Source organism: Coregonus lavaretus, assembly GCF_964263955.1.
Source record: "Coregonus lavaretus genome assembly, chromosome: 22".
In the NCBI taxonomy this organism is placed as follows: Eukaryota; Metazoa; Chordata; class Actinopteri; order Salmoniformes; family Salmonidae; genus Coregonus; species Coregonus lavaretus.
In genome coordinates this window covers 8,016,153-8,030,524 of record NC_140009.1, presented here as the reverse complement: position 1 = coordinate 8,030,524, position 14,372 = coordinate 8,016,153, and the positions used below count along the sequence as shown (strand labels likewise).

The following is a 14,372-nucleotide window of genomic DNA, read 5'->3' as shown; positions in this document are numbered from 1 at the left end:
AGGAAATTACCTCTACTAGATTATGCTGATAAGGAAAACAGCATACAGTTTTGGCCTGTGTATTCATTTGCCAATAACTAATCAGAATCCCATTATGTTTACATGAAAAATAGAGACTACTTCAAAATGAGAAGATCCTGCCATGGAAAAGACGACTGGGTGGACATAGAGTGGAAAGGAGGAGAAATAACTCCCACCATGCAGCAGGACTGCAGGATTGAAATTTGAAATATCTTGAGATACAAATTGCCAAACAAAAGGGTGTGCAATGTGTAGATCCACTGAGTGTACATTATGAACCTTGTTTGAGGTGTGTGGTTCACATTACCAAGGCTCTATTGAATTAAAACCATTATAATACATAATTTAAAATAGTGTGAGATGTAAATCACTATTTTAAATTATGTGTGTGCAATATGTGTCTCTGCCATCTGGTTAGCTAGAACCCGTTTTTAACGTTTTAGGAGTAATGGTTAAAGAGCTTTTAACATTTGAAAAATTAGATTTGACACTATGTTGACGGTCCCTAACTGCTGTTTGTGGACGTAAGGAAAACTACAGGCGAATATCCGTCGAATATCCAACCTGAATCTGTCTTTATCGGTATGAAACCGATAGGCAAAAGGAAGCCGGGTTCAAAACTTAGAATTTTTCCATTTAAATTATTATACAAAATTCTTGCAACCAATATACTTTTATTTGTATTGGGGATACAATCTTCCAGCTCTGCAGATTTTGCTGTGAAAAGACAGAATCATTAGATCATTTGTTTTGGTACTGTACATTTGTAGCTTGTTTTTGGTCACAGGTCCAGGAATGACTGAAGGATTGCAATATTTACCTGGAGCTAACCCTGCAGATAGCACTACTGGGTGATCTGAAAAGTCATAGTCAATCGATCGATAATGTAATAATGCAAAAATGTTTATTTTCAATTTACAATCTGTAGAAACAATGAGAATAGAAGGGTTCAGAACTTTTGTGAAACATCACAGTACAGTTGAGAAATATATGGCAAGTAGAAATCCAATATGGTTGGTGTTAAGAGATAGATGGGAGGTGTTGAATGGAGCTGAAGGTTGGGACTAATAACAACTAATAACAACAAAATAACTAATGTAAAACATACTGTGTCCATAATAAGTATATAGGTTGAGAACTTTTGTGAAAGAGCACAGTTTGGGGGATGTGGCATGTAGAGGCAAACCGGATGGACATCATGAAAATGATCAGAGCGGTTGAGGGTAGAGGAAGTTCAGGAGTAAAAACAAACAAAATAGAATTAATGTAAAATTGACTGTGTCCATAAAATGTATATAGTATGTATAAGCTGGAAGTAGAGGCCTAAGCATTGTTGTTCACTAGTTTACTCCAATTAAGGGAGAGGTGATGGGGTTGGAAAGTAATAAAGGAAAAAATATATTTTTTAAAGGATATGTATATATATGTATGTATATTTATGTATGTATGTATGTGTATGTATGTATATATACACTACTGGTCCAAAGTTTTAGAACACCTACTCATTCAAGGGTTTTACTGTATTTTTACTATTTTCTACATAATAGTGAAGACATCAAAACTATGAAATAACACATATGGAATCATGTAGTATTTGAGATTCTTCAAATAGCCACCCTTTGCCTTAATGACAGCTTTGCACACTCTTGGCATTCTCTTAACCAGCTTCACCTGGAATGCTTTTCCAACATTCTTGAAAGAGTTCCCACATATGCTGAGCACTTGTTGGTTGCTTTTCCTTCACTCTGCGGTCCAACTCATCCCAAACCATCTCAATTTGGTTGAGGTCGGGGGATTGTGGGGAGGCCAGGTCATCTGATGCAGCACTCCATCACTCTCCTTCTTGGTAAAAATGGCCTTACACAGCCTGGAGGTGTGTTGGGTCATTGTCCTGTTGAAAAACAAATGATAGTCCCACTAAGCCCAAATCAGATGGGATGGCGTATCGCTGCAGAATGCTGTGGTAGCCGTGCTGGTTATGTGTGCCTTGAATTCTAAATAAATCACAGACAATGTCACCAGCAAAGCACAATTACACCTCCTCCTCCACGCTTTACGGTGGGAAATACACATACAGAGATCATCCGTTCACGCACACCGCGTTTCACAAAGACATGGCGGTTGAAACCAAAAATCTCAAATTTGGACTCCAGACCAAAGTACAAATATCCACTGGTCTAATGTACATTGCTCGTGTTTCTTGGCCCAAGCAAGTCTCTTCTTATTATTGGTGTCCTTTAGTAGTGGTTTAATTGCAGCAATCGACCATGAAGGCCTCTGAACAGTTGATGTTGAGATGTGTCTGTTACTTGAACTCTGTGAAGCATTTATTTGGGCTGCAATTTCTGAGGCTGGTAACTCTAATGAACTTATCCTCTGCAGCGGAGGTAACTCTGGGTCTTCCATTCCTGTGCCAGTCCTCATGGGAAGCAGTTTCATCATAGCGCTTGATGGTTTTTGCGACTGCACTTGAAGAAACATTAAAAGTTCTTGAAAGTTTCCGTATTGACTGACCCCCCCCGCCCCCCTCCCACCACCTTGTCACAACACAACTGATGGGCTCAAACGCATTTAGAAGGAAAGAAATTCCACAAATTAACTTTTAAGAATGCACACCTGTTAATTGAAATGCATTCCAGGTGACTACCTCATGAAGCTGGTTGAGAGAATGCCAAGAGTGTGCAAAGCTGTCATCAAGGCAAAGGGTGGCTATTTGAAGAATCTCAAATATAAAATATATTTTGATTTGTTTAACACTTTTTTGGTTACTACATGATTCCGTATGTGTTATTTCATAGTTTTGATGTCTTCACCATTATTCTACAATGTAGAAAATAGTAAAAATAAAGAAAAACCGTTGAATGAGTAGGGGTTCTAAAACGTTTTACCGCTAGTGTATATATTTGCAAAATAAAACATGGGGGATTGGAAGTGATGCAGCCAATTATATTGATGGAAGTTACAATCTATCTGCAGTATTAAAGCTGTTCTACCCCCTAAAAAAATACTACAAAAGAGGGAAGGGAAATATGGAAAATAGCAGCAGGTCAAATGATTCCTAATTTCTAGCAGGCAACAGGGTATTGATTGCAATGTGAACCACTGCAGCCAATTTGTTAATAGCCAATTATCCATTATCCTGCAAAATCCAGTGACACTCATCTCCATGAAAATAACAACAACACAATACATCAAATTATAGATGTTTATTTAAGAGCAATGCATTGTATGGCATAGATTATTATGTCTGACAATGTGACAGCGCAATCACTTTATGAATAAACCCTGAAAGCCATCATTTACACAGATTACATTTACGTCATTTAGCAGACGCTCTTATCCAGAGTGACTTACAAATTGGTACATTTACCTTATGAAAGCCAGGGACAACCACTTTAAACATTTTTTATTTTTCAAAATTTCTTTACATTTTAGCAGACACTCTTATCCAGAGCGACTTACATGAGCAATTAGGGTTAAGTGCCTTGCTCAAGGGCACATCAACAGATTTTTCACCTAGTCGGCTCGGGGATTAGAACCAGCGACCTTTCGGTTTCTGGAACAACGGTCTTAACCACTAAGCTATCTGCCGCCCTTTTTCATTTTTATAGATTACGTTGAGCATAAAATAATATGGGTTCATTATGTCAATGCAAAATCTAACCAGAACACGTTTGCTTCAGTTGGAAGCAAACACAGAATGAAAGACTAGAAATACTGAAGACAATTTCATAACAGAAATACAACTATTCACAATTCTCACGACAACAGATTTGTTTTAAAAACATGTTTAATTTTATTCAAAGAAAAAACAAGTGTATAATGTTAAGTAATACAAATGTGATAATCTGAAAACCACCTGACCTTGTTTCACTTGAGGAAAATAACTATAAAACAGCAGTAGCTTATATATCAAGGCTGACGAAATATGTTATGGCTCCTTCCAAATTGAATGCATCTCATCGTCCCTCTCCTCAGCTGCCATATCTGGGAGACCCCTCTCCCAGCTCTCCCCTGCCTCACTCAAACACACCTGCCCTGTGCTGTGACCTCACCTACATCCTTTCAAGCTCCAGCTCCAGCTCAGGGCGTTCGCCCTTCCACCAGAAGAGTCTGAACAGTGCCTGACGCACCTCCCAATGACAAATGCCATAGATTATTGGATTGATACAGGGTGTTATGATTATGATAATTAGAAGAGAGATGTGCACAGTTCCAGTTGACAGTGAGGGCCCAGCCCCAGAGGGGGCAGTCAGGGGGGCCATCATGGCCCCTGTGCCCTCCAGCTCCCACAGAGCATCTGAGGTGATCTTAAGGAACATAGGGAGTAGCTGCAGGAACAGCATCCCACCGTAGAACAGCACAGTGTTGCGTGCCCGCTTGTTCACCATGTTGAAGGGCACCACAGCGTCGCGGGCGTTCTGGTGAATCCGCACATAGGCAAAGAAGTAGCTGAGGAGGCAGAGCAGGGTGAGGATGAAGCCCACCAGCTTGCGGGTGATAGCCGCTACCCTGGGGAAGCCCATGTGCTGTTCCACGATGTCAGGCTCACATATGAGTCCAGAGGTTGCTGTACCATACTCCCCCTTCCCCTGGTGTAGCAGGGTGACGTTAATGCAGCCAACGCTGATGGACAAGACCCAGGTGAGGCCGACCGTGAGGCGAAGGCGCAGTGGGGTGATGATGGACAGGTAGTGGAGGGCATGGCACACATACAGGTAGCGCTCAATGGCCATGCAGGTGATGGTGATGAGGCTGCTGAAGATGCAGACGCTGCCGGTGAAATACTGGAGGAGGCACAAGGTGTCAAAGTTCATTGTGCTTCTCTGCAGTAAGCAGTGGGTCACAAAGGGGCCCAAATTGATGGTTTGCACCATGTCACTCAGAATCAAGTTCTTCAGCAGGGCGTAGCGTGGCTCCCAAGACAGGTCCTCCGAGTGTCTCAGTCCCAACAAAGTGAATCCGTTCACAGCCAAAGAGATGCTTGTGAGTATTGAAAAAACAAAAGCAAGCACATTAACTACCGCATCATATGGCAATATGAACAAAAAAAGGCAGCCTTCAAGGTCGAAGTTGTGGTTGTCTTCTTCCGTTCCGTTGTCAAAAGTATGTGCATCGCATGGACCCGAGCGGTTGAACATCTGAGTGGAATTCATGATGAATTTATGAGGCTAAAACACATCTTGCCTACTTTATACTCTCTCTCTCTCTCTCTCTCTCTCTCTCTCTCTCTCTCTCTCTCTCTCTCTCTCTCTCTCTCTCTCTCTCTCTCTATTTTCTCGCAAAGAAACATGGCATCATGTATGCTACATTTAGAATCCACTCAAATTGTAAAAACGCTATATCGATGGCTCAATATTTAGGTTATTCATTGATATTCGTTGGTATGATAATAAATAATAATAGTAAAAATATCTCCATGAAAATTACAACAACACAAGACATCAAATGATTGATGTTTATTCAAGAGCAATGCATTGTATGGCATAGATTATTATGTCTAACAATGTGACAGCGCAATCACTTTATGAATAAACCCTGAAAGCAATCATTTACACAGCTTCCATTTACATTACATTTACATTTACGTCATTTAGCAGACGCTGTTATCCAGAGCGACTTACAAATTGGTGCATTTACCTTATGATAGCCAGTGGGACAACCACTTTACAAATGTTTTTTTTTTTTTTTTTTTTTTTTCTAAACATTTTTTTTATAGATTACGTTGAGCATAAAATAATATGGGTTCATTATGTCAATGCAAAATCTAACCAGAACACTTTTGCTTCAATTGGAAGTAAACACAGAATGAAAGACTAGAAATACTGAAGACAATTTCATAACAGAAATACAACTATTCACAATTCTCACGACAATAGATTCGTTTTAAAAACATGTTTAATTTTATTCAAAGAAAAAACAAATGTATAATGTTAAGTAATACAGATGTGATCATCTGAAAACCACCTGACCTTGTTTCACTTGAAGAAAATAACTATAAAACAGCAGTAGCTTATGTATCAAGGCTGACGAAATATGTTATGGCAGTTTCTGGCTGATAGTCAAAGCATTTGAAACCTCAGGAAACAACGTTTTATATCCATTTATATCCAGGAAATCACGCAAAGATATATATATAAAAATCCGATTTTATGACTTTGTGGCTGTGCCAGCTAGTGACCACTCTGCAGAGCTGCCTTCATGACAATAAATGCCAACCTGAGTTTTTTCCAGGGGATACCTGGCCAAGAAGGCAGCTGCTCCTGTATAAAAAATAATAATAAACAAAAACATATTCTCAGAACGTTCAATAAAAAATATAACAAAACAAAACCTGCATCTTTGGCAAAAATGGGATTTTCCTGTGTGTTATATTTCCACAATATGAGGTTGAAATAATACTATGAAATTGTGAAAAATCTCTCTCTCTCTCTCTCTCTCTGTCTCTCTCTCCCTCCATGCTGGGAGTGTTTGGTGCATGCTGGGAATTGTTTGAGTAAGTGCTAAGTGCGAGTGTTGTGTAGAGTTAGATATCCTGGGTTTTCCTTTTCTTGGTGATATCCTTTTTTCTTCTATGCATGATTAAGGTTATTATTTCTATTTCTTTGTTGTGGTAGAATTAAGTATATTGTTTTTCGTGTCGAAATGACCCTGATTTTGGTGGGGATGGCGGCCCGAATGGGGACGCCGTCCCTGTCACTTCGGCACGGCTTTAGGTGTGTTACTGAAGCTACTGTCAGGGTGGAGGAGTTTCTGGTCGCCGTAGGAGAGAAGGTAGGATATGAGAATGTTGCTTATGCGTCACGGATGAATAAAGCGGTGGTGGTATTTCTTAAAGAAGAGCGCCTTGTTGATCGTATGGTTGAGCATGGCGTACTTCTTAAAGGAATGTTTATTCAAGTTATGCCGCTTTTTTCTCCGTCAACAAGGGTAACGATTTCAAATGTACTGCCGTTTATTCCAAATGAGCTATTGGAGCGCGAGTTATTGCGCTTTGGGAAGTTTGCAAGTTCAATTAAGGTTGTCCCGTTGGGTTGCAAACACCCGTCGTTGAAACAGGTTATGTCGTTTCGGCGACAGGTGTTTATGTTTTTGGACTCACCGGAGCAGACTTTGGAGTTATCGTTTAAAGTCAAGTATGACAATAGACTGTATATGGCTTATGCTAGTACGGGTAGTCAACTGTGTTTTGAGTGTGGGGATGTTGGTCATAAGCGACATGCTTGCCCGAAAAGGGAGAAGGCAGAGGGAGGGGCGCAGGTGGTCCTCGTAACGCCTGGGCCCACTGATGTAGGAAGAGGTGGGCTGACAGTGGTAGAGCAGCCACAAGCATCTGTTGCTGATGAACAAGTTGTCCATGTAGAGGGCACAGAGTTGCAACTTGTACCAGAGGGAAATGTTATGCAGCAGAAAAATATTGTTGTAGAAGGTAAGGATGGATCTGAAGGGCCATTTCCTCAGACTGGTGAGGAGGTGCCCAGTACGAGTTCTGTGGTACAGGAGGGGGTACATGTGGAGCTAATCTCCCAGGTAGTGGAGGAGATGCCCACTACAAGTAATGGGTTAAAGGAGATGGTTCATGTGGAGCTAGGTTCCCAGGTAGTGGAGGAGATGCCCACTACAAGTAATGGGGTTCAGGTGGGGCTAGTCTCCCAGGTAGTGGAGGAGATGCCCACTACGAGTAATGGGGTTCAGGTGGGGCTAGTCTCCCAGGTAGTGGAGGAGATGCCTGGTACGAGTGATGGGGTGCAAGTGGGGAGTGTTGAAAGGGATGTGGTAGAGGGGAGTCAGTGGTCTGTGGCCTCAGTTGAGGAGGATCAGGAGAAGGATATGGATATCTCTCGATACGATATCAGCTGGTGAGGACTCAATTTACGATCTAGAGGAGGTAAATGGGTTTCTGGATCAGACTTTTGGGAAATCTGTCAAATTGGCAGATTATTTTGATGTTGATAAGTTTGTGAGGTCAGCTGTGATGTTGCAGAAGACGGTGGGGTTAGACCAGGTGAGTGAGAAGAAGCGGTTTCGCTTGAGGAAATGTGTTACTGCTGTTGCAGCAGCAAAAGGTGGTGGGAAACGTGGTCAGGTTAAGAGAAAATTTAAATAATGATGATGATTATGCCTCATAGGGTGTTCTATGCTCTTTGTCTGGTTTCTCTGTGGTATCTTCTGCTTTTCCTTTTTATTTTCTATATGGAGGTACTAAGGGTAGGTTCTCTCAATATTAATGGAGGAAGGGACAGGAATAAGAGGGCTTGGGTATTAGAAGTAATAAAACAGAAAAGGCTTAATGTAGTTTTCCTACAGGAGACACATAGTGATGAGGAAAATTAGGTTTACTGGGGTATGTGGTGGGAAGGGCAGCATATACTCAGTCATGGTACTAATTTCAGTGCTGGGGTGGCAATCTTGTTTTCTTCAGGCTTAGGGGTGACTGTGGTATCTACAACAGGTGGATGTTATGTTTTTTTTGTTTTTTTTTGTGAATGTTTATGCTCCTAATGAGGGTACAGAGCGTATTGTTGGTTTTGATAAAATAAAGGAAACCTTAAGACAGTGTGACCAAGAGGGGTGTATGGTTTTAGGGGGGGACTGGAACTGTACAGTGGATTTTACTGTTGATCGCACCGCTGAAGAAACTCACCTGCGGTCAGCCACTTGCCTGTCTGGTCTGTTAACTGAGTTTGAGCTTTCTGATGTGTGGAGAGTAAGGAATGCAAAAGTTAGGCAGTACACATGGCTAAAGGTTAATGAAGGTCATGTCAGTGCATCAAGGTTAGACAGGTTGTATGTATCTGAGCAATACTGTAGTAGGGTTGGAAGGTGTGACATTACTCCTGTGGGTTTCTCTGATCACCATATTGTCACTGTTGATATTCACTTGTCCACGAAGGTCATCATCTTATTGTTATTTTAATGTTAAATTGTTACATGATGTCATGTTTTGTGAAAGGTTTTTGTTGTTTTGGGAAAAATGGAGGGTTACAAAAGGGAATTTTGAGTCCTTGAGACAATGGTGGGAGGTTGGGAAGGCCCAAATACGATTATTTTGTCAACAGTATACTGCTCTGTCTCGAATTGAAGTTAAAGAGACTATCAGGGCCTTTGAACAGGACATCAAATCTATTGAATTAAAGTTGCTCACTCAGAATGACCCCGGACTAGTCATGAACTTACAGGACAAGAAACATGAACTGAGGTTGTTTCTGCACGAAAGAGTGAAGGGTGCCTTGATTAGGTCTCGTTTCGCTTCCCTCAAGGATATGGATGCGCCTAGTGCTTAAAAAAAAAAAAACTAGGACAGTCGACATTGCAACGTAAACAGATGGTCTGCCTTCGTCTCCCTGATGGGAAGGTGACCACTGATGACAGTGAAATGCGTCAACATGCTGTGGATTTCTAGGATGTTAAGGTTCTCTCAAACGCTTTAAAGGTGTATGAGGGGGCGTCCTCTGCTAGAGTCAATTGGGGAAAGAGTGAAGCGCTGTGGGCAGGCCAGCTTAATTTACATTTTAGTCATTTAGCAGACGCTCTTATCCAGAGTGACTTACAGTTAGTGAATACATCTTTTTTTTTTTTTATACTGGCCCCCCGTGGGAATCGAACCCACAACCCTGGCGTTGCAAACCCCATGCTCTATCAACTGAGCTACATCCCTGCCGGCCATTCCCTCCCCTACCCTGGATGACGCTGGGCCAATTGTGCGCCGCCCATGAGTCTTCCGGTCGCGGCCGGCTGCGACAGAGCCTGGATTCGAACCAGGATCTCTAGTGGCGGCACAGCTAGCACTGCGATGCAGTGCCTTAGACCACTGCGCCACTCAGGAGCTTCAGATGGGTTCCGCTCCACGGTTACCAGGGGGGCTTCAGTGCGGCAGAGATGGGATGAAGACTAGAGGTTTTCTCTTCCCAACTGTATATATTTGGGCCAAAGTACAGGTTTAGCCAAAAAAGTGTAGTTGTGTTGCTTAATTTTGTGTTAGTGGCAGCGAGAATAAGGGTTGAGTTTGCCTATTATAAACTTGTCAACAATATTGATCTGTTTATGAGTATATGGGGTATTCAGAGGCTGTTGTGTTTTGTTATTGTGGAGGAGGAATTGGAGTTGTGTTTTTAATTGATGTGTAACTACGGTTTTGTATGAGTATTTATTGTGTGGTGGGCTCCCAGACCCAATAAAGATGATTTAAAACTCAAACTCTCTCTCTCTCTCTCTCTCTGCATGAAAAACATTGCCTCAATATTGCCAAACAATAACAAATATAATACAAAATGGTAATAAATAACAACAAAATGGTAACAGTCAATTATAGAAATATAATAAATAGACAAATCTAACTAAATGAAACTATTACTAACTTATAACTAAATAACGGTCATCTTCACCATTATATAATTACTACCACTACTACCCTTAAACTGCCATCATTACCATTACCACCCATACCACTACTATTTGGAATGATAAACAACAATAATAATGGTAATGGCAATAATAGCAATAACAATAATAATAAGTAAGTTACTATTTACTATGCAGATGTTATTATTCAGTGTCCGGTAAAGGCGAAAGAAACGCACACCTATTTAGGCGAGGTGCTGGCTGACGGCGTAAAACACTTGGAAAAGAAAAGGAAAGCCGCACACTCTAGGAGCTCAGATGCAATAATTTAATATCCTGATAACCAACGTTTCGACAGACAAGCTGTCTTCATCAGAGTATAATGACAAACACTGCGGGTCACTAGTTTATATAGTGTCAAAGGACACACGCAGGTGTCTGTAATCATGGCCGGGTGTGGCCTAATAGCATTGTCCAATTCACAGATAAAAACAACATTTAAAAAACATGGATAGCATATGATCATAGTTACTTGGCTACATAGGCCCACAACATTTACAATGAATAGCAAAATCACAAGAATGGCTTCAAATCAAAGTCTACGTTGAGACCGAAGGGAGCAAGGGTCTTTACATTAAAGATCCAGGCAGCCTCTCGTTTTATCAATAAGTTGTCGAGTACACCCCCTCTCCTAGGGTGGTCCTAGGGAGGGTGACCTTTTCGATGCCGATATAACGTAGGGAAGAAATCGAGTGGTTCTCTTCCAAAAAGTGGGCAGCGACTGGGTATGTCGAGTTTTTGCACCTAATGGTGCTACGATGCTCCGAGATTCGTACTTTTAATTCGCGCTTTGTTTTACCCACATCATTTTTACCACAAGGACAAGTTATAAGATAAATAACTGCCTTAGTGGAGCACGTAATAACACCTTTGATTGGGATCTGTTTCCCTGTTTGGGGGTGTTTGAAGGATCTACATTTGTAAGTGCCATTGCATTGAGCACAGCCGTTACACTTATAGTTTCCATCCGGTAGAGGCGCAAATAGACTTTGTGCAGGGATATTTAGGGGTGGTAAATCAGAGTTTACCAATTGATCTCTGAGATTTCTGCCCCGCGAGAATACAACCAAGGGAGGGTCTGAAAACACATTACCAATACTGTCATCGGATCTTAGAATGTGCCAATATTTGTGAACGATTCCCTTAATTTGTTCAGAGCACTTTGAATAGCGTGTAGTTAGAACGCAAGAATGCTTCTTTTTGCGAGACTGTCCTTGAAAGAGATCAGGTCTCGATCTGTTTTGAATTTTCTCAATGGCAGTATTAATCTGACCATTTTTGTACCCCCTCTCCTTGAATTTTCTTTGCGTCTCAGCCATATTACGGTCGAAATCTGATTGTTTTTTACAAATTATTTTGATTCGACAGAATTGGCTGTAGGGCAAACTGTTTTTCAAAGGAAGCGGGTGACAACTATCAGCCCTCAACAAACTGTTACGATCAGTAGGGTTCATGTAAAGATCAGTGTATTATCCTCACACAAAATCAGAAGATCAAGGAAACTGATTTGACCTATGTCAGATTGCATAGTAAATCTCAGGTGCTCAGAACAAGAGTTAAGAAAAGCATGGAATGCCTGGAGCTGTTTCGAATCACCCCTCCATAGAACAAAAATATCATCAATGTACGGTTTCCAAATAATAATGTTAGGCAAGAAAACATTTTTGAGAGGATTGAAAATTGACTGTTTCTCAATGTACACCACATACAAATTAGCATAGTTAGGAGCCATAGGGGATACCATAGCTGTACCCTTCGTCTGAATAAAGAAATCATTTAGAAACATGAAGTAGTTGTGTGTGAGTACTATTTCAGCCAATGTTATAATGCATGCACTGGAAGGTAGTTCATTAGGGTCACGTTGTAGAAGAAAATGTTCCATGGCTTCAATACCGCCCTCGTGTGGAATATTCGTGTATAACGACTCAACATCAAAAGTAATTAACAAGGTATTATCAGGGAGAGGATCAAGAGATTCAATAATAGAAATCATACTGCTGGTGTCCTTTACAAAGGAGGGGAGCTGTTCTGCGAGAGATCTAATAAAAAAGTCAACATAGGTCGATAAAGGGGCTGTTATTGCATCAATGCCCACTACAATAGGGCACCCTGGAGGTTTTGTAACATTCTTGTGTAATTTCCGCAAAGTATAGAAAGTACCAATTTAGGGTGTTGAATAGCCAAAAAATCGTGTTCTTTTTTTGGTGATTTGACCAGAACTTAAATACCCATCTAGGACAGAAAAGGAGTTGTTCTGAAATTGGGAAGTGGGGTCACTTCTGAGTTTCTTGTAAAAGGTGTTGTCAAGCAGTTGTCTGTGACACTCATTTACATAAACTGTCCTATCCATGAGTACAACTGACCCACCCTTATCAGCAGGCGGGTAAGAACTGACGTATCGGATTGTAAATCAAGCAAAGCTTGTTTTTCATCCTTGGGTAAATTTTGAAAAGATATGTACTCCTGTTTGTTCTTAAGGAGATTACCAACATATTTTTCAACGAGTCTGCAATATGTCTCAATAGAGTGATTGCGATTGGCTGGAGGTACAAAATAACTCTTACTTCTGAAAGGAGTCGGAATATGTGCAGGTGAGCCACCTACATGTGCAGTTTAAATATCACGATTAGGGGAAATGAAGTATTCCCTTAAACGGAAGTTTCTAAAAAAAACTTAAACATGTCTACATTAACATCGAAATCGTTGCACTGAGTTGTAGGCACAAAAGAGAACCCTTTATTAAGCAAGGAGACATGGGCAGGACTCAATCTCTTGCTTGATAAATTAAAGACACTCAGTCCCGTGGGTTCTGGGACCGTGTGAACGGCCCCCTCTGCCTCTGGTTGTCTTTTCTTCTTACCCCGTCGTGTACGGCATCTCGTCGGTACACGTGACCGCGGCCACCTCCGCTCTTCCGTCGACCCAGTCTCTCGTTGGATAAAAAACTGGCGCTGGAAGCGGATGAGGCGATAGTTGTAGAGCGTTGGTCAGACGGGAGTGGATAGAAGTTAGCGGCCCCCCTCCTGCGTCTGTCATGGAGAGGAGGAGGAGGACTTCTTTTGTCAGGGTTTCTCCAGAAGTAGACTTTGTCCTCGGCCTTGTCTTTTTTGTCTTGGTTGAATTTCTTGATTTTAAGCTCCTTTAATTCTATAGACAACTTGTAATGGAGCGCTTGGTTAGTTTTCATCAATTCATTGAATATGCCATCATCTTTAACAGCTCTTTGCAGAGCTGTGCATTTCTCTTCAATCGTGGTATCCATTTCAATAAAATCATTTTTCAACTGGTCAACAATTAATGTCATTAAATCAATAGAGCATTTGTTCAGGATGGCACACCAGCGCTCACAGAAATCATCTGTGCGCTGTCCCAATGATGGTTCTTTTTGCCACCTGAGTCCCCGTGGAATAACGCCTTGACGCACATAATCACTAAGAGTGACTATATGTTGGTGCATTCTCGTCTGGCGCTTAGATACGTTTAACAGTTCTTTCGAGAGGTCAGAATTACCCCCCGGCATGTCAAAAAGGGACTCCGATACAATTATCTTATCACGTTCCCTTTGGCTATATTCAAAGATGTCTTGTTTGGGTCTTTGACCAGTGTCAGGAAAATAATTATCATTCGGCCTCATTTTAGAGCTTTTTGTCAGTAGGGTGCTGTTTACTGGGTAACAGATTAAGATAAAGGCGAAAGAAACGCACATGGATAGCATATGATCATAGATACTTGGCTACATAGGCCCACAACATTTACAATGAATAGGAAAATCACAAGAATGGCTAATTATTCAGTGTCCCTCAGGCTATGGCAGGCAAATACATATTTGGCTGCAAGAGGAGCCATTGCTCCTTCACCCATTAGTATTTTTAGTTTTTACTCTGGGTTTAATAAGTTAAAATTTGGAATAAATGTAGTCATTTCTGTGAATAATGAATCTCTTTGTGAGG

At 41.1% G+C, this 14,372-nt stretch overlaps 1 protein-coding gene across 1 annotated transcript; it reads right to left on the bottom strand.

The window, feature by feature from the left end:
- Positions 1-4,076: 4,076 nt before the first annotated feature.
- Positions 4,077-13,299, bottom strand: LOC311149484 (olfactory receptor 4F6-like; the record flags this gene model as incomplete). Its single annotated transcript, XM_084186676.1, has 2 exons — positions 4,077-5,004; positions 13,283-13,299. The coding sequence occupies 2 exons, from the start codon at positions 13,297-13,299 to the stop codon at positions 4,077-4,079; spliced, it is 945 nt and encodes a 314-aa protein (XP_084042802.1).
- Positions 13,300-14,372: the final 1,073 nt, after the last annotated feature.